This window comes from Macaca fascicularis, chromosome 5 (assembly GCF_037993035.2).
Source record: "Macaca fascicularis isolate 582-1 chromosome 5, T2T-MFA8v1.1".
NCBI lineage: Eukaryota > Metazoa > Chordata > Mammalia > Primates > Cercopithecidae > Macaca > Macaca fascicularis.
In genome coordinates, this window is record NC_088379.1 from 57,736,609 (window position 1) to 57,754,573 (window position 17,965).

The following is a 17,965-nucleotide window of genomic DNA, read 5'->3' on the forward strand; positions in this document are numbered from 1 at the left end:
CTCACAACCACCCGGCTCCTACGCCCTTGGCGCCTTCCGGCCTTTTAGGCTAGGCCAGAAAGGAGGCGGAACTCGGTGATCTGACTGGCGGTTTCCGGGCCGGACTGAGAAGAGGAGCGCGCTGCGCGTCGCGGGAGTAATCTCCTTGGTCTCCTGCTCTCGCGACATGGCCTTCAATTTTGGGGCTCCCTCGGGCACCTCCGGTACCGCTGCAGCCACCGCGGCCCCCGCGGGTGAGTGATCCCCCTGGACCTTCACCCGGGAAGGAGGGGAAGGGTCTGGTCCGCCCCCTCTGTCCGAGACTCTCCGATCTGGGTATCCTGGGATCTCCCGCCGACGCGGAGACTTTAGAGGCATTGGGAAAGGGCGGGCGGCCGCAAAGTGGGCCGAGGCGGCTCCCGAGGAGGCCGCGGGGGTACTCGAGGTCCCACTAGAAGCTCGCGCGCCGCGCGTGAGTTTCCACAGGGCCCTGGCTTCAGCGGTTCGCTTCCCGCCACCGGGGAGTTCTACTCAGAGAAATTGGAGGTTGCTCCCCTCTCACCTTGCCCGAGAGCCTCCCTCCCTCCCTTCTGCACCTCAGCCTCCCAGATAGGCGGGAACGCTTGCGTGATTCCCGCTGCCAGCGAGGATGGGGCTGGGGATCCACCGGCACTCCCATTGACTCCCTTAGTTCCAGCCCCGGCCCCTTGTGGTCCTCGCTATGGGGCTTATCCGTCGTGCTTCTTCCATCTGCCCCACCCCACCCCCACTCTGCTTTCTTAAACTGTTTGGAGCAAAACCAGGTTTGTTCACTTCTGTGAAACCTCCTGCTGATTCTTGTAATCCTTACCTTGCTTTCTTTTCTTTTTCCCTCTCCCCCTTTTTAAAATTTTGTTTCTTTGCCTACACGCCTATCAGGATTTGGTGGGCTTGAGACTGCCAACTCCACCGCCAGTGGGTTTAATTTTGGGGGTTTCGGATTAACTGCTAATCCTGCAGTGAACTTTAATATTGGGAATTTCGGTGTTTCTACTACCTCGGCGACTCCGTTCAATTTTGGTAACAGTCTGGCAAGTGCAGGTAGATACTGCGGGTTGTATGTGTAACGAGTGTTGGGAGCTGGAGTCCAAGAATATTGTGGTTCCTGGAGTTTGGGAAGGAACTGTTACTTGTTTAATAAGGAAAGGAAATTTGTTTCCTGATCTCAGATCAAAAACATTTATATCAAGTTTTTAGTACCTTAAAAGATGTGGTTTAGGAAAGTTTTGCAAGTTGTGTTCCTTTATTAAATGTGCACTTATCTTCCAAATGATAAGCATTTGGATTATAATTTTGAATGGAATATATCTTTTAAATTATTAGATAAGACTTCCAAAGTATAAACTCACCACCAGTCAAGCCCATCCTGGGATTCTTGGACTCCTGCAGTCATTTTTCATTTTTTCTGCATCTTTCATTGAGATTTCATTTTATTGTCCTTCTGTTTCCAAAGAGAAACAAGTCTTATACGAACAGCAGTAACCTGTTTTGTTTTTTAACTTGTGTTATAATGATAATAATGTATTTCTTTGGTCAACTCAGCAGATTAGGATACTATAAGATGTGTAATTTCTATAAGATGTGTAATTATAGAAAGAATCCCCAATTCTTTTCTGGAATTTTGGGAAAAGCTCAAAGAGAGCAGTTTAATTTTATGGCATATAGCCCCGAATTCTAAAAGGTAGGCTAGACGTCTTTGCATTCAAAAAGATAATTATGAAGATTTTCTTATGCATGTGGGTTGTTTGAAGCTCATTAAAAAAATTTTGCAAGACGCAATAATGATATTATGTATGCATTTAAAATAGGTTTATGTGTACTTTACATAGTGACACTGTAGAAAAAAAATCTTGTTCTTCAGCTGCTCGTATATGAATTTATCGTCCATAGTCTCTTACATTATGCCTCTTATGCCCGTGCCAATTATATGCATTTGATAAACATTATTTACTCCCTACACCTTACTAGGGAAGTTTGGTATTTTATTCATTCACTTGTTACTGCAATGTGATTATCACCCTAGCATCTGAGTTGAAAACAGAAGAATATTTGAAAACTTCAAAGACGAGATGATCCATTTTAATTAAGATGTATTCGAAGTGATCACATATCACTGTCCTTTGGTGTGTTTGCTTTTCCTTGTTTGCTTAAAATTGGCACTGGGTAAAACAGAAATCTTACTTTGAAATTTGTGTTTCCGAATAAAACCACCCAGCTCATAATTCAACAACAGTAAATAAACTTGTTGGTATTTGCTTGATTTCATGTTCATTTGGAGTTATCACTGTTAAGTTTTGAGTTACGATAATGTAACATGTTTTAACTACTTTTATATGTGTTAACCTTCAGCAGAGGGCTGATAAAAGTTCTTGTTTACTTTTTATTTTGTATACTTGTAGACCTGCTATTACTAAAACATTTTTGATGTTGTGGAGCATGATAAGAAACTGACTAGTGTTTATTGTGAAGCCAATTCAGATTATATCATAGTTATTCTGTGGAAGTGAAAAGTAATGAAAAGAGATTACAACAATGCTTAGTACTTTAGGTGATTTTTATGAAAATGTTTACAGTTTGCAGTACTGCAGTAGAACCTACAAGTAAATAGAATATTTAGTTGTGCCTGCATGCAACATGCAGCTTACTTGAGTAGTTTTCCAAATCAGAATGAGGTGATTAATATAAAATGGTTGCATTTTTTTCTTGTATTTTCTGTATTGCAATATTGATGAATCTGTGTTGTATACCAGAAATAAATAAAATTGAAGGTAGATTCCAAAAAACCTGCAATATAATTCGACACTAATGGTTCAAACATTTGTCTTGAAAGGCTTTTTGATACCCTTGGTAATCAGCTGAAGACTGACAATAAGTTACAAAAATAACAAAACAATTTTAGATTGGCTAGCATTCCATTTATCTATCAAATCTCTTCCTTCAAGAAACACATTCTTGTTGTATGGAGGTAAGTGTATTGGTGTGCTTCCTTTGAAAAGTTACTTAGTCTTCACAGAGACTAAGTAGAAATATAAGTTAATCTTGACATAAATTCACCAAAACCAAGGTTGCAAACTGGCAACGAGTCTGCTAATGTGATATGTTTGGCACGCTATTTTCAAAACATTTGAATTCCTTGCAAAAAAAAAAAAAAAAAGTAGTTGAATTAGGGTTTAAAAACCCATACATTTTACATGGAAAATCCAGATTTCCTGTTTCTCTTGGGGTAAAAAATGGGAATATGTGACACTACTAAACTACCTTTCTTGTATCTGCTGGAATTTAGGAACTGCTGATCTAAAAAACTATTCATTTTAAACAGTTCCACCTGTCAGTAAACACATAGTCTACTTTAGTCTTTACTGTTTAGACATATGAATTTGCAACACATCCTCTAAAAGTACATACATAGTCGTTTTAGAATTATGGCAATAGGCTTAATGTGTTTTCTCATCTGTAACTGTTAACCACCCCTTTAATTGAAGGGTATATATTACATTGTGATATTTCTATTTTAAATGCTTAGTTCATTTCTTGTAACATTTTGACTTCTCGATTGGTAGTATAGTTTTCTAAAAAATTGATCTTGAAAGTAGAGAAAGGAAAAATTAGATCAATATATTTTGATTTTATATGTAGCAATTATAATTTTAAAAAGTTGCCTTTATATATACAAAAGATTCTTCCTTTCTATTTTTGTTCTTTTTTAATTAGGTGGGTTTGGAGGATTTGGGACAACATCTACAACTGCAGGTTCTGCATTCAGCTTTTCTGCCCCCACTAACACAGGCACTACTGGTAAGAGGCCATCTTAAGTCATTTGTAGAAGTAAATGAAGTAGAGGTCGTTTTTTGTTTTTTTTTTTTAACTTACGAAGTTCCAATTTTTCATTCAAAGGACTCTTCGGTGGTACTCAGAACAAAGGTTTTGGATTTGGTACTGGTTTTGGCACAACAACGGGAACTAGTACTGGTTTAGGTACCGGTTTGGGAACTGGACTGGGATTTGGAGGATTTAATACACAACAGCAGCAGCAGCAAACTAGTAAGTATGAGGTTTTCAGCTTCAAATAAAAAACCGTGACGATGCTAGCTGACATTATTGGGTGCATTCAAAATACTTGAGTGGACTTTTTATAAGAATTATTCATATGTTCCAGCTGGGCGCGGTGGCTCAAGCCTGTAATCCCAGCACTTTGGGAGGCCGAGACGGGTGGATCACGAGGTCAGGAGATCGAGACCATCCTGGTGAACATGATGAAACCCCGTCTCTACTAAAAAATACAAAAAACTAGCCGGGCGAGGTGGCGGCGCCTGTAGTCCCAGCTACTCGGGAGGCTGAGGCAGGAGAATGGCGTGAACCCGGGAGGCGGAGCTTGCAGTGAGCTGAGATCCGGCCACTGCAACTCCAGCCCGGGAGACAGAGCGAGACTCCGTCTCAAAAAAAAAAAAAGTATTATTCATATGTTCCAAAAGATTTGGAATGTTGCTTTTCATGTTTATATATGATAGCAGCTGGGGAGAACACTGATTGGCACAGTTAGAATTATAAGGTTCCTGTGTGTAGGATCATTCCATTTAAATTTTTGTTGTTAAAAATAACAAATAGAGAAACTGCACAAAAGTACAGCTTAGTAAATTATATATAAGTTTACAAAGATTAACAGCCTTGTAACCACTGCCTATGTCAGGAGATGGTCCCTGGCCAGCTAGTTCAGAAGCCTACCATGTTTCCCTCCCATTCGCTTCCCCATCAGAGGACCTGCAGTCTTGGCTTTTATGGTGATCATTTCCTTACTTTATAGTGTTGTCATTCAAGTATGTAAACAGCATTTAGTTTTGCCTGTCTTAAATCTCTATAGGCTCTTCTTTTATCTCTCTTTTTAATTTATTTTTATTTTTGGAGACAGAGTCTCGCTCTGTTGCCCAGGCTGGAGTGCAGTGGCACGATCTCGGCTCACTGCAACCTCTACCTCCCATGTTCAAGCAATTCTTCTGCCTCAACCTCCTGAGTATCTGGGACTACAGGCCCAGCTAATTTTTGTATTTTTAGTAGAGATGGAGTTTCACAATATTGGCCAGGCTGGTCCTGAACTCCTGATCTCGCAATCTCCCCACCTTGGCCTTCCAAAGTGCTGGGATTACAGGCGTGTGCCACTGCGCCCGGCCTCTCTTTTTTATGTTTTAATTTGTTGAAGAAAACAGATCGTTTATCCTAGAGAGTTTTTTAGTCAAGACTTTTCTGATTGCACGCCTATGGTATAGTTTAACACATTCCTTTGTTCTCTGTATTTCTTGATGATTGGGTTAGATCTGGGGCATACATATATATATTTTGTTGTTTTGTTGTTTGTTTGCAAGACTATTTCATAGGTATATTTTTTATCAGAAGACATATAGTATCTTTTTTTTGAGTGATCAGCCATTGGTGATGGCTGATCAGCCATTGAGCCATTGGTGATCATTACCTAGATCCATTAATTCATTGGGGGTTACAAATAGTGCCGTTTCACCTGGATTCATTTGTTTGTTGAAATACTTCTATGAGGAGAAACTTGACTTCATCTGTTTGGTTGATTCTTTCTCTTTATTACTGGTTTTCAGAATAAACAGTTGGTGGTCTAGCATTCTCCAAAGATTACCAATTTTTTTTTTAATGTCAGAAACTGCAGCCTTTAAACTAGTTGCTATTTTTTAATCCATTGCAGTTACCGTTCTTATTGATGCTTAAATTATTACATCTTTGGCCGGGGCAAGCCTTTTCAAGTTGGCTCCCAAGTCCCTTAGACACAGTCTGGTTATTAGTCTTTGATGGCTTCCTTACTAACCATCCATACTAGCTGGTGTGGCAGTAGGTTCCAGGGGTTGTTCTGTATAGATTAACTTATCCTCACAAGAACCCTGTGAAATAATACTTTTGTTATCCCCATTTTATGAGTGAAGAGAGGAAAGTGAGAGATTGTGAATTACCTGTATACCTCTGAATTTACAGGGACGTAAATTCAACTACTCCTTCTAGTGCTGTTTTCACTTTTCCAATCTGATGCCTCTTAAAATTACTTTTGTTTCATTTTTCTTAAGTAACTTGATTGACTAGTTAAAATTCATCCTACTCAGTCATTGAAGATTAGTTATTAACTTATGAAACATGACTTTCAAGGATTGCCTAACAGTAGGATGAAGATAATAGAATACTATTCTCAGAACTATTCTTCAATTATTCCAGTCATTCATCTTTTCTACAATCCTGCAAAAATACAAAATTTGATGAAATATTTAAGTGGTTAAGGAAAGGACAGCAAAAATGAAGTGTTTCCTTTGTTTCTTAAAATAGTCTCTCCAACTATGAGTAACTGTAGTTCCATTTAGTTTTGTTAGGAAAATGAGAATTTGAATCTGGTGCTGTTTTAAAAATGGAAGGGACTCATTTTGTTATGTAATAGCCATTTATTGTATGTATCGTATGTCAGGTATTGGGTGTACAAGGTTGAAGACCACAATCCCTGCTCATAGTCAAGGAGATTCTAGGGTATCCACGCAGAGGAAATAACGTGGCATCGTTTATAGCAGAGTATAATGCATTTGGGACCAGTAACTAGATCAGTGCAGTTTTAATGCATAAATGACCTTAGGGTCAGTGGTGAGAGTTAGAGAAATAGATATGAATTGGATTATTAGCATGCCTTATATATTCTACTAAGGAGCTGTCCTTTAAGCAATTCTAAACCATTATAGGATTTAAGCTGGACAGGAAAATAATCAGATTTTTACAAGTATCTCTTAGAGAAATACAAAGATAGACTATAGGTGGGTTGGAATGGAGGCAGAGATATGGGTTCTGAAGCTGTTGCCAAAATCTAAGCAGGAAATAGTGAAGACCTGAATTAAGGCAGTGACAGTTAAGAGTGGAGAGAAAAAACAGAATGTGAATTTGAGAGAGATTTAACTTGCAGAATCAGTAAAAGCTAATGACTGGATAAAGGTAACTTGGGCTTCTGGATGGCATAACTAAAGGATCCCTTGCCCTTCACTAAGATACAGAATACTAAAGCAAGAGCAGATGTTTGTGGGTAATGAGTTTGAGGAGTCCCCTGGGTAGTTGTATATATTTATGAAAGCCATCAGAACATAAGTAGTATTTAAAGTGGTGAATATGGATGATGTCATTTAGGAGACCTGATTCCAGAGTAAGAGGAGAATACTAGAACAAAACTCTTAGAAACACTAACACTTAAATGCCAGCATCTCGTACCCCCAAGCCAAGTAGGTTATTGACCATAAAATACTGAGCAGCATTGTTAGGATCACTGCTTGTCATCTCTCAGTATAGAGATGCCCGTCCATGTATTCCTCATACTCATTAGCTCCCTTTTACTAATCACAGCTATACTCATCTCAGTTGGCAACACCTGTGAATCAAGGGGAAAAGTCACATTTGGCTTTTCTGACAACCACCAGAAGTCCTTTCCAAGCCAAAGCATTGATTATATAGGATCCTTCAAAAGACTGTTGGATCTTTCGACAACTGATACTTTCTGCTCTGTTAGCTCTTTCTATCTTCAGTATTCTAACTAGCTTAGATTCCATGGCCTTCCATTTTCTATATCTCTTGCCAATATGCCAAACTTCCTTGTTTTTGTCACATTTGCCTGAAAAAACCCCAAGCCTTTATAAGCCCAACTGTCTGTCTAGATAGTGCTTGAGAAAAATCACACGTTATGGAAGAGCGGATAATATCTCTCTAAATTCTTGATCACCAACCTCAGGTCTCAATGTTGCCTGGTAATCCTGTGAAATTTCTACTTTCAGCTTATTCTCCCGCTTTCTATAGCAGTAATTTTAAACCTTTATACTCTTCAAATCTCAAATTTATCTGTTCTTACTTTTAGCAGATGGCCTTGACTGCTGCTTCAAAGACAAAATAGGGCTGAGCACAGTGGCTCACGTCTGTGATCCCAGCATTTTGGGAGGCTGAGGTGGGCGGATCACCTGAGGTCAGAGACCAGCCTGGCCAACATGGTGAAACCCATCTCCACTAAAAATATAAAAATTAGCCAGACATGATAGTGAACACTTGTAGTCCCAGTTACTTGGGAGGCTGAGACACGAGAATTGCTTGAAACCCGGTAGGCAGAGGTTGCAGTGAGCTGAGATCGTGTCACTGAACCTCCAGCCTGGGTGACAGAGCAAGACTCTGTCTCACAAAAAAAAAAAAAAAAAAAAAACACAAAAAAAACAAAGAGAAAATAGAATTCCTTATTGCAATTCCTTCACCTTCCCTCCACCAAATCTATTTCTTTTTCTCCCTCTATCCGCATTTTCCTCTTTTTACCTTACTCGGGATCTCAACCTCTTGTCTTCTCAGGGTGCGTGTGCTGTTGATTATTCTAGCTGCACTCCCTCCCCTAGTCTTCACCTTCTCATCCACATATAAATAACTAAAGTTTATTTTTTCTTGAAACATTAATAACAAAAAAACTACTTTAATCTCACATTCACTTCAGCTACCACTCTCCTCCCCATCACAAACTATTTGCCAGTCTGGTTTTTGTTTCTTTATTTTATCAAATAAGTTAAGGTCATCAATCATCTCAGTAAATCCAGTGAACACTTACTGTTCTTTAATTATGAAAAATGCTAACAAAGAAAAAAAGAATAGTGATGTGAACCCTACCAGCTGGAGTCATCAAAAGTCAGAATTTGCCACATTTGTTCTTGTCTCCTTTTTCCTTTTTTTTTTTTTAAATCACTGACATATTGGAGAGCAAATCCCAAGCATGTCATTTCATGCTTTACTATACTTCTCTCTTTAAAAATGTGTACCTCATTCCAACCCACAATAATTCCTTGGTGGTATCTAATACCCCATCTATAATCAGAGTTCCCTATGTCTCAAAAGTATTTTCTTATTTGGTTTGTTTGAATCATGATTCATGATCCAAACATGGACCATACATTCATTTTCTTGTCATGTCCCTTAAGTTCTTTTTAGTGTAGAGAATTCCTCATTCTGTTTTTTTCCCTCATAAATTTTCCAGTTGTCTTGTTAAATGTCCCCCATTCTGTATTTTTCTTCTGCTTCCTTGTAATATTATTTAACTTTATCTCTCATAATTGTGGTAAATAAAGTTTGCTTTAGGGACTTGATTCTGCTTTTTTGGTAAGAACATTTTGCAAGTGGTGCTGTGTGCTTCATATCACATCACATTGAAAGACTATCTCACTTATGGTGATGCTAAGATTGATCAGTAGGTTCAGATGGTGACAGCGTATTTTTATCTTACTACTTTAGATTACTTACTACTAATGAAACCTAATGGTTTCATTCCTTGAAGATTATTGCCTCAATCCGTTATCTTATTAGGGGTTGCAAAATGGTGATTTTCTAATTTCCTCCCTATCACACTGAAATTTCTTCTGTAAAAGGAACTTTTTCTTCATCCTCCAAGACTGCTTGATCACGCTAATACACAGTTTAGATAGTAAAGGCAGGATAATTTTCTTTTTAATGGACACTTTTTGTAAAAATGAGTTTGTGGCCTCATTATTTCTTATGGTATCCAAGGAGTTAGGATTTTAAAAAAATTTGATCTTATACTTCATAAAATTACCATTTTGAATGCATGGTCTTTAATAAATATGTTTCAGTTAGTTGCATTTGGCCAGTGGGAGACCTTAACTTCTGTGACACTAGTCTAGTTTTTTCCTACCTTATTGTTAGTCCTCCTTATTGCTTTTGTCCACTCATCTTCCTCTCTCTGTCTCTACAGAGATGTTGCTTGCCTTTACCCCTACCCCATGGCTTAGCTGGCTCCTTCCTTTAGGCCCTAACTGAAGTGCTAATGGAACTGTCTTCTCTTGACCCCTCTCTCAGGCTTGATCAGCTCCCTTATTTAGTACTCCCAGAACCTCTGTACTTCTCTGAAGGACTTATCACAATTGTTAATATTTGTTTGATGTGTTCGGTTTGTTTAATGCACCTTGTCTACCTTGTTTACCACTGTATCTTTAGCATTTAGCTCTGAGCACTTAGTAGGTACTCAGTAAATATTTGTTGTATGAATTAATGGTGAGTGAATGAATGAATGTGTTTATGTATATAAAAAACCAAGAGAGACTGTATTGTCAGGAAATTTAAGGGACAAGGGCTTTCAAGGAGGATGTGTATTCAGCAGAAGGTGAAGATTTTCTTTGGGGGCCAAAGGAATAATCAACAGCAAGAGGGCTCTGAGAAGGTCGCAAGGTATAAGAAGTCTAATATTATTCGGTCTTGAAAAGAGTATTGGATTTTGTAATTTGAGTTCATCAGTGCCCTCCAGCTGGTGAACTTTAAGTAAACTGGTACAGTCATAATTCAGTGTGAAGTATAAAAAGAGGCTGACTACATATGTCTCAGTATAGAGATCACAGTTGATTCATGTCATTTAAAAGTTGAGGAAGATAAAGCCCGGGAATTTCTTGCTGAAGGATAGAAAGTGACCTTATAATAAACCAGGATTCAGGTGTTCTGAGTTCTAGTCCAGTTCTTGCCAATGTTTATATATACTCATTTGGGAATTAATACTTTTCTGGAGAGTAAAAGAGTCTCTCTCTATCTCTGTAGAAACTCCATGGACCTTCAATGTTTAGAGCTGAAAGAGAACTTAAATAATATCTAATACAGTGTTTTAAAACTCAGGTCATTTTAGTATTCACGTTTTCTCCTTATCTGTATACCATTTGTATTACTATTTAAGAATTTTCTTTAAATCAGTTTACTTTGAAACACTAAATACACTTATTTTAAAGTAAAATTTATTGCTGCTCTAAGTGGAAAACTAGTATCATTTGCTCTAAGGAAAAGGTAATTGAAATTAAGTACAAAGAAAATATAGTGTTAATAAATTCTAGGTAGATACCTTTGCCTTAAGCTCTGAGCCTTAGACTCGCTCCTCCCTTTGTTAAAAGATGACGTACTTATCTCACACTTTGGGAAATATTTATCTGCCCTAAGAACTTGGCCCTTCTTTCCATTAGAGAAATTGGTATCCCACAGAGGTTAAGTGATTTGCCCAAAGTTACACAGCCATCTAAATTTTTAGCCTAGAATACTGATGGTTAATCCTTTTGTTATTACTATATTTTTTTAATAATGAGAGAAAGGAAAATGTTTAGTAAGCTGGTATTGATATAACAATGATTTTTAGACTTTGACTTTGTATCCCCCAATTTATATTTATTATACAAATATAACAGTAATAATGGTTATTTAAAAAAATCTTACATCTTTATGCATCCTACATCCTCATGCATGCTTCCCTCCCTCCCTCCTTTCTTTCTTTCATGTGTAGGTTTAATATTGTGGACCCAGTTTGTGTTCTGGTAATGGAATTAATTTGGATAACATCATTAGGGCTGGGCACAGTTGCTCATGCCTGTAATCCTAGCACTTGGGGAGGCTGAGGCAGGAGAGTCTCTTGAGCTCAGAAGTTTTGAGACCACCATGGGAAACGTAGTAAGACCCTGTCTCTACAAAAAATAATTTTAAGAAATTAACCAGGTGCACGTTGGTGCACTCCTGTAGTGTCAGCGATTCAGGATGATGAAGCAGGAGGATTGCTTGAGCCCAGAAAGTTGAGGCTGCAGTGAGCCATGATCTGGCCACTGCACTCCAGCCTAGGCAACAAAGTGAGACCCTGTCTCAAAATATATTATTAGAAAAGCAAATTTAACGTTATAAGGTTTGGCCTAGTGTATTAGTTTCCTATTGCTGCCATAACAAATTACCACAAACTTAGTGGCTTAAGACAATAAAAGTTTATTATTTTATTGTTTCTAGAGATTAGAAGTCCAGAAATGGATTTCACTGTGCTAAAATGAAGCTCTTGGCAGTACTGTGTTACTTCTAGAGGCACTAAGGGAGAATCCATTCTCTTGCATTTTCCAGTTTTTAGAGTCTTCCTGCATTTCTTGGTTTGCGGCTCCTTCTTCCATCTTGCCATATGCCAACAGCATAGCATCTTCAGATCTGTTTGACTCTGAGCTCACTCTTCCACTTTTGAGGATCTTATGATTACATTGAGTCCCTCCTGATAATCCAGGATAACCCTCTATCTAAACATGCTTAATTTAATCACATCCACAAAGGCCCTTTTTGCTATGTAAGATAACATATTTATAGGTTCTGTAGATTAGGATATGGGCATCTTTGTGGGTGGGGGGGCGGGGGCATTATTTTGCCTACCATGCCTATGATCTGGATTAAGTTTTGTTTTGTTTTGTTTTTAAATACTAATTTTGGGTACCTTTTTAGCATTAGGTGGTCTCTTCAGTCAGCCTACACAAGCTCCTACACAGTCCAACCAGCTGATAAATACTGCGAGTGCTCTTTCTGCTCCAACGCTATTGGGAGATGAGAGAGATGCTATTTTGGCAAAATGGAATCAACTGCAGGCCTTTTGGGGAACAGGAAAAGGGTATTTCAACAATAATATTCCGCCAGTGGAATTCACACAAGAAAATCCCTTTTGTCGATTTAAGGTATTATTAATACTGTTTATATCTTCAGTTGAAGATTTTGTATAACAGAAAATATATTTAGATTAATATCCGGATAACAATTGCTTGGGGTCTTTACTCCTTGAACATGGTATGATTATACTTTTATTTTGAAAATATAGAAATTATAAAATTGAAGTGATTTCATACATATGTGTGGTTGAAGGTGACCAGAATATGAATGAAGGAAAGTGTGACTAGAATGTGATTTATAACTGAAGAAAAAAAATGTAAACAGGAGAGTGGTTTGCTTGGCACCTGTAAAGGGGAGACACCAAACTACAATTTAGTGGTATTCATTTAACATTGGCCAGGAGAGTATACCTTAACCAGCAGACAGGAATTCCCCTTGGCATGTATAACCCCAAAGCTATTAAAACAGTATTGCCCATTTTCTGTGTTCTTATTCCCTGCCTACCAAACAACCTTCTCATTTGTCTGTTCAGAAAATCTCTTTATCAGCCAGTGAGAGTATTTAGGTCCATTTGGTAATGCATTTTCCATAACAAATTATGTATTGCATTCCAGTTTATACCTCAGCCTCTTAGAAGTTATATTGGCCTACATTGGTCTCTTAAACCTAATCAATATGTACATAACCCTGTGTTTGGAACTGTAAGGCTGAGGGTGGGATCCTTGAATAAAGTGGTCAGCCTGTCTTGTTGCAGAACAACTCTTTGTCTCATCACTAACAAAAAGTATATTGACTGCATGTAGTTGAAATTTTGATACACGTATTTAGTTGCTAAGAGGTATTCAATAATAGACATAAGTTGAATATAGCAATTTAATAAAGTTGGTGTATAACATGGTAAAATGCATAATGTACACTTGAGTTAAATTCTTTTTTAAAAGTTGCAGATGAGTGGTGAAAAGGATAAAAGGCTTCTACCTAAAGAGCAATTCTTTAGAAAAGTATAATTGGTCCTATTAATATGTGAAAAAATACAATCCTGTTTCATAAAGTTTTGTATTATATAAACCAATAAAGTGATACAGATATTCTTTATAGTATTTGTAAGTTGACTGTCATTACTGTGATTTAAAAGTATGTATTTGTAAATTGCTTCTTTATACATTTAAAACTTAGTTTAAGATTCCATGAATCAGATGTACAGATACTCCTCAAGTTGTAATGGGTTACATCCCAATAAACCCATCATAATTGAAAATATTGTAATTCAGAAATGCATTTAGTACACCTAACCTACCAAGCATCATAGCCTAGCCTGCTTTAAACATGCTCAGAACACTTACATCTGTGTACAATTGGGCAGAATAATCTAACACCAAGTCTATCTTATAATAATAATTTTATAAAAACTAAAAGATCAGAATTCCATGTATGGTTTCCATGTATGTATATATGAATGCATATTGCTTTTACACCATATAAAATGGAAAAATCTTAAGTTGGGAACAATCTGTATAGTGAAATAAATGATAATTAGTTGGTGATTTTTACAGTCACTTTTATAATTGCATGCATATGGTTTAGAAACAACCAACAATAATGAATATCAAAATGTTTTAGGGGAGAAAGCTCTTTAGTTACTCTCTCAAAGGGGAAATTTTAATCTTACTGTATCGGTTAATGTTATTCCCGGGTAAAATAGTTTTTCTTTATAATTTTGTGACCTCCTAGGGCACAAAATGTTGGGAAGAATCATTATTCCCTTAATTACCAGACATTAAGTTGTTTTTCCCATTTTAGCAGATATTAAGCTGTTAATATTAAACACTTGATTTAAGATCCGTACATATTTTTTATATTGTTTATTTTGTCATTCCACAGGCAGTAGGTTATAGTTGCATGCCCAGTAATAAAGATGAAGATGGGCTAGTGGTTTTAGTTTTCAACAAAAAAGAAACAGAGATTCGAAGCCAACAACAACAGTTGGTGGAATCATTGCATAAAGTTTTGGGAGGAAACCAGACCCTTACTGTAAATGTAGAGGGCACTAAAACATTGCCAGATGATCAGTAAGTATACATAAATATACTGTTTATTGTGTATTTATTTCTGGTCCTAAGGGAGTGATCAATAATGTTTTCGTTGCTAAAGCACAAATTAAATCTCAAAGCAGAATGTCTTTTCTCAGGTAGTGATTATTCAGTATTTATAAAAACATTTATTTAAAAGCTTTTTTAAGAATTTGGATTTTTTAACTTACTAGATGCTAATAATTTTCTAGATTTTCATTCAGGCCAGGAAGGGACCATTTGTCATAGATATGTGCAAATTGAGAGCCATAAAGATGTTACTGGAAAATGTTATTAACTGATTACTGTTCATGTTCATTCATGGATAAGTATTACTGCTTTACTTCCCTTGACCTAAGTATAATTCTCAGTGTTCGTGGCAAGACATTTATTTTAGGATATTTGGAGGAATGATTATTAATGAGATGCAATAATTGAATCAGATTTTACTCGTGGTTGTAATTGCAGAGAACCCATAAATTTCAACAGAATTTTCTATATAAATAACATTTACATAGGATTTTGCAGCTAAGCAAACCGCTTTATAAATATGATCTTATTGTCCAGGCACGGTGGCTCAACGCCTGTAATCCCAGCACTTTGGGAGGCTGAGACAGGCGGATCACGAGGTCGGGAGATCAAAACCATCCTGGCTAACACGGTGAAACCCCGTCTCTACTAAAAATACAAAAAAATTAGCTGGGCGTGGTGGCGGGAGCCTGTAGTCCCAGCTACTTGGGAGGCTGAGGCAGGACAATGGCGTGAGCCGAGATTGCGCCACTGCACTCTGGCCTGGGCGACAGAGCGAGACTCCGTCTCAAAAAAAAAAAAAAATCCCAAATATTATCTTATTTACCTGGTTCATTTTAACTTTATCATTTTGGTTGATTTGTAAATGAACATTACATTAAGTAAAACTTTTTTATTTTCAAGATTTAAGAAGAAAACAATTGGGCACAGCAGCTCATCATACCTGTAATCCCAGAACTTTATGTATATACACACACATAAGCTAAACATAGCAGGTGTGTGACTGTACTCTCAGTTACTTGGAGGCTGAGGTGGGAGGATTGCTTGAGCCTGGGACATTGAGGCTGCAGTTATCACGCCACTGTACTCCATCCTGGGCACCAGAGCAAACTTTGCTCCAAAAAACAAAAAAAAGGAAACATTTTAATTGCCTCCTAAAACAACCATGTCTGAATTCAACTTACACTTCTGAAATCACATGCTATGATATGCTGAGGTTTGTGGCTATGAGTTTTGTGCTCCGTATTTTATAAATTCGTTATTCTTCCTTCAGGACAGAAGTTGTTATTTATGTTGTTGAGCGTTCACCAAATGGTACTTCAAGAAGAGTTCCAGCTACAACGCTATATGCCCATTTTGAACAAGCCAATATAAAAACACAATTGCAGCAACTTGGTGTAACCCTTTCTATGACTAGAACAGAACTTTCTCCTGCACAGATCAAACAGCTTTTACAGAATCCTCCTGCTGGTATGTTTCTAGAATCACAGAGTTCAAAAAAAAGAGAAAGATTTAGAACTAACACTCCCCCCCTATTTCAGAGGTGTTGGTTGGTTATTAATGTTAATAAAATTAGTATCATCACATATCTACTTATTTGGGAAATAGTTTTGAATATTTGTATTCATTTAGTTTTTTATTATGTAACTAATATGTATGTATTAAAATAGAAATTTTGAGGAATAGTGAACCGAAGAAAAGTAGTCCATAATCCATCTAACCAAAGGTAATTTACTAGTAAAATTTTGGCTTTTTTCTAGCTTATCTCATATTCATTGAATATTCAAGTAAAACCTGAATGTGTTCTCACTGTAAAATATTCTGGATGGCATAACTAGATTGACTGTGTGATAGATTACCTTTAGTTCCTTTCTGCGGAAGTAACTACTATCAATTTATGGTACTCTGTTTAATCCTTTATCTGTGATTTGAAATGTAAGCATATTTACATGTAGATCTTTTAAAAAAGGATTCTGCATATACATCTGCAGCTTGCTTTTTCACTTATAGTATTTGTTAGTACTTTTCATGTCAATACATAAGATAAATCTTACTATATTTAAACATTGCATAGTATTCCAAGGATACACCTTTACTTAACACCTCTAAGTTGTTTTCTATCTTTTTACTATTACAAACTATGTAGTAATTAACAACATCCTTGTAAACATGTCTTAAAACACATTGGTATATATTTCTTTAGAATAGATCTCTGGTAATGAAATTTTTGAGTCAATATTATGTATGTTAGATACTGCCAAATTGCCCTCCAGGGAAAGTTCTACCATTTACATTCATAACAGGAATGTTATTTTTCTGGCCACTGATGACAAAATAATTAATTTAAAAATTAATACTTATTTTTAATATGTTTATTAGCTACATTTGTATTTTTTGTGAGTTACCTATTTGTGTCCTTTGCCCATTTTCTAGATTTTTTTTGTCTTCCTTTTTGATGTTTAAGAACTCTTTCTATATTCTGGAAGTTAATCTATTATCCTATAGGTTATAGATACTTCCTTTCAGTCTGTACTTTTTTTGAGCTTTATTTATGCTGCAAAAATTTGTATTTTTACCATGATCATATTTGACAGTCACTTTTCATTATAGCTTTGGGTTTAGGGTCTTACTTTAGGAAAGCCTTTGTCATACACATATTATAAAAACAGAAAATTGTTTTAGAAAAAATATTTTTTATTTGTGGTAGGTGTTGATCCTATTATCTGGGAACAGGCCAAGGTAGATAACCCTGATTCTGAAAAGTAAGTATGTCTTCATCTTGTTTCATTTAAGAACTAATATTTGCTACTAGGAAAGCAAACATATGAGCTATTAATTATAATTATTACATATAAGAGAAGTTTATTTTCATTTTCATGGTCTTTAAAAAATATTGATTATAGTCCAGCTAAAGCTTCAGCTAGAACAAAAAGGAAAAAAAAAGATTATGGTAAGGCAGCATAGCATAGTGAAAACTAACTAGGAGTGGAAAAATCTAATTGCATTTGCATTTAATAATGTAATGTTTTGACTGACCTGTTTTTCCTCATTTGTAAAATAGGGAGGTTGAATAAAATCTCTTTGGTGTAACATGGTTATCTAATAGTCATAGATCTGCCTTAGAGCCCTAGAAAGTTGATGTAAAATTACGTGAATGTTATTAAAACCTTAACTTCTTGTATTTTGTAGTAATGGGCTTAAGATCTGAAAATTGTTCACTGCATTTCTTCAGGTTAATTCCTGTACCAATGGTGGGTTTTAAGGAACTTCTCCGAAGACTGAAGGTTCAAGATCAGATGACTAAGCAACATCAAACCAGATTAGATGTAAGCATTTAGCTTTTCATTCCCTGGCCCTGGAAGTAGGGAAAGGGATTATAGCCATTTATTTCTTTTTAATAT

General features: G+C 36.7%; 1 protein-coding gene across 4 annotated transcripts in view; it reads left to right on the forward strand.

Moving 5' to 3' along the window:
- The first annotated feature begins 106 nt into the window (after nt 1–106).
- NUP54 (nucleoporin 54) overlaps nt 107–17,965 on the forward strand; it is a 33,150-nt gene continuing 15,291 nt past the window's right edge. The window contains exons 1-9 of one of the 4 annotated variants that reach the window (XM_005555006.4): nt 107–233; nt 898–1,059; nt 3,730–3,813; nt 3,913–4,059; nt 12,307–12,533; nt 14,347–14,534; nt 15,838–16,034; nt 17,272–17,326; nt 17,797–17,890. In XM_005555006.4, the coding sequence (XP_005555063.1) occupies nt 167–233; nt 898–1,059; nt 3,730–3,813; nt 3,913–4,059; nt 12,307–12,533; nt 14,347–14,534; nt 15,838–16,034; nt 17,272–17,326; nt 17,797–17,890 (1,221 nt within the window). In that variant the 5' untranslated portion in view covers nt 107–166. The remainder of the gene's footprint in view (nt 234–897; nt 1,060–3,729; nt 3,814–3,912; nt 4,060–12,306; nt 12,534–14,346; nt 14,535–15,837; nt 16,035–17,271; nt 17,327–17,796; nt 17,891–17,965) is intronic. The other 3 variants (XR_012434856.1, XM_005555007.3, XR_012434857.1) reach the window with 3 other exon arrangements.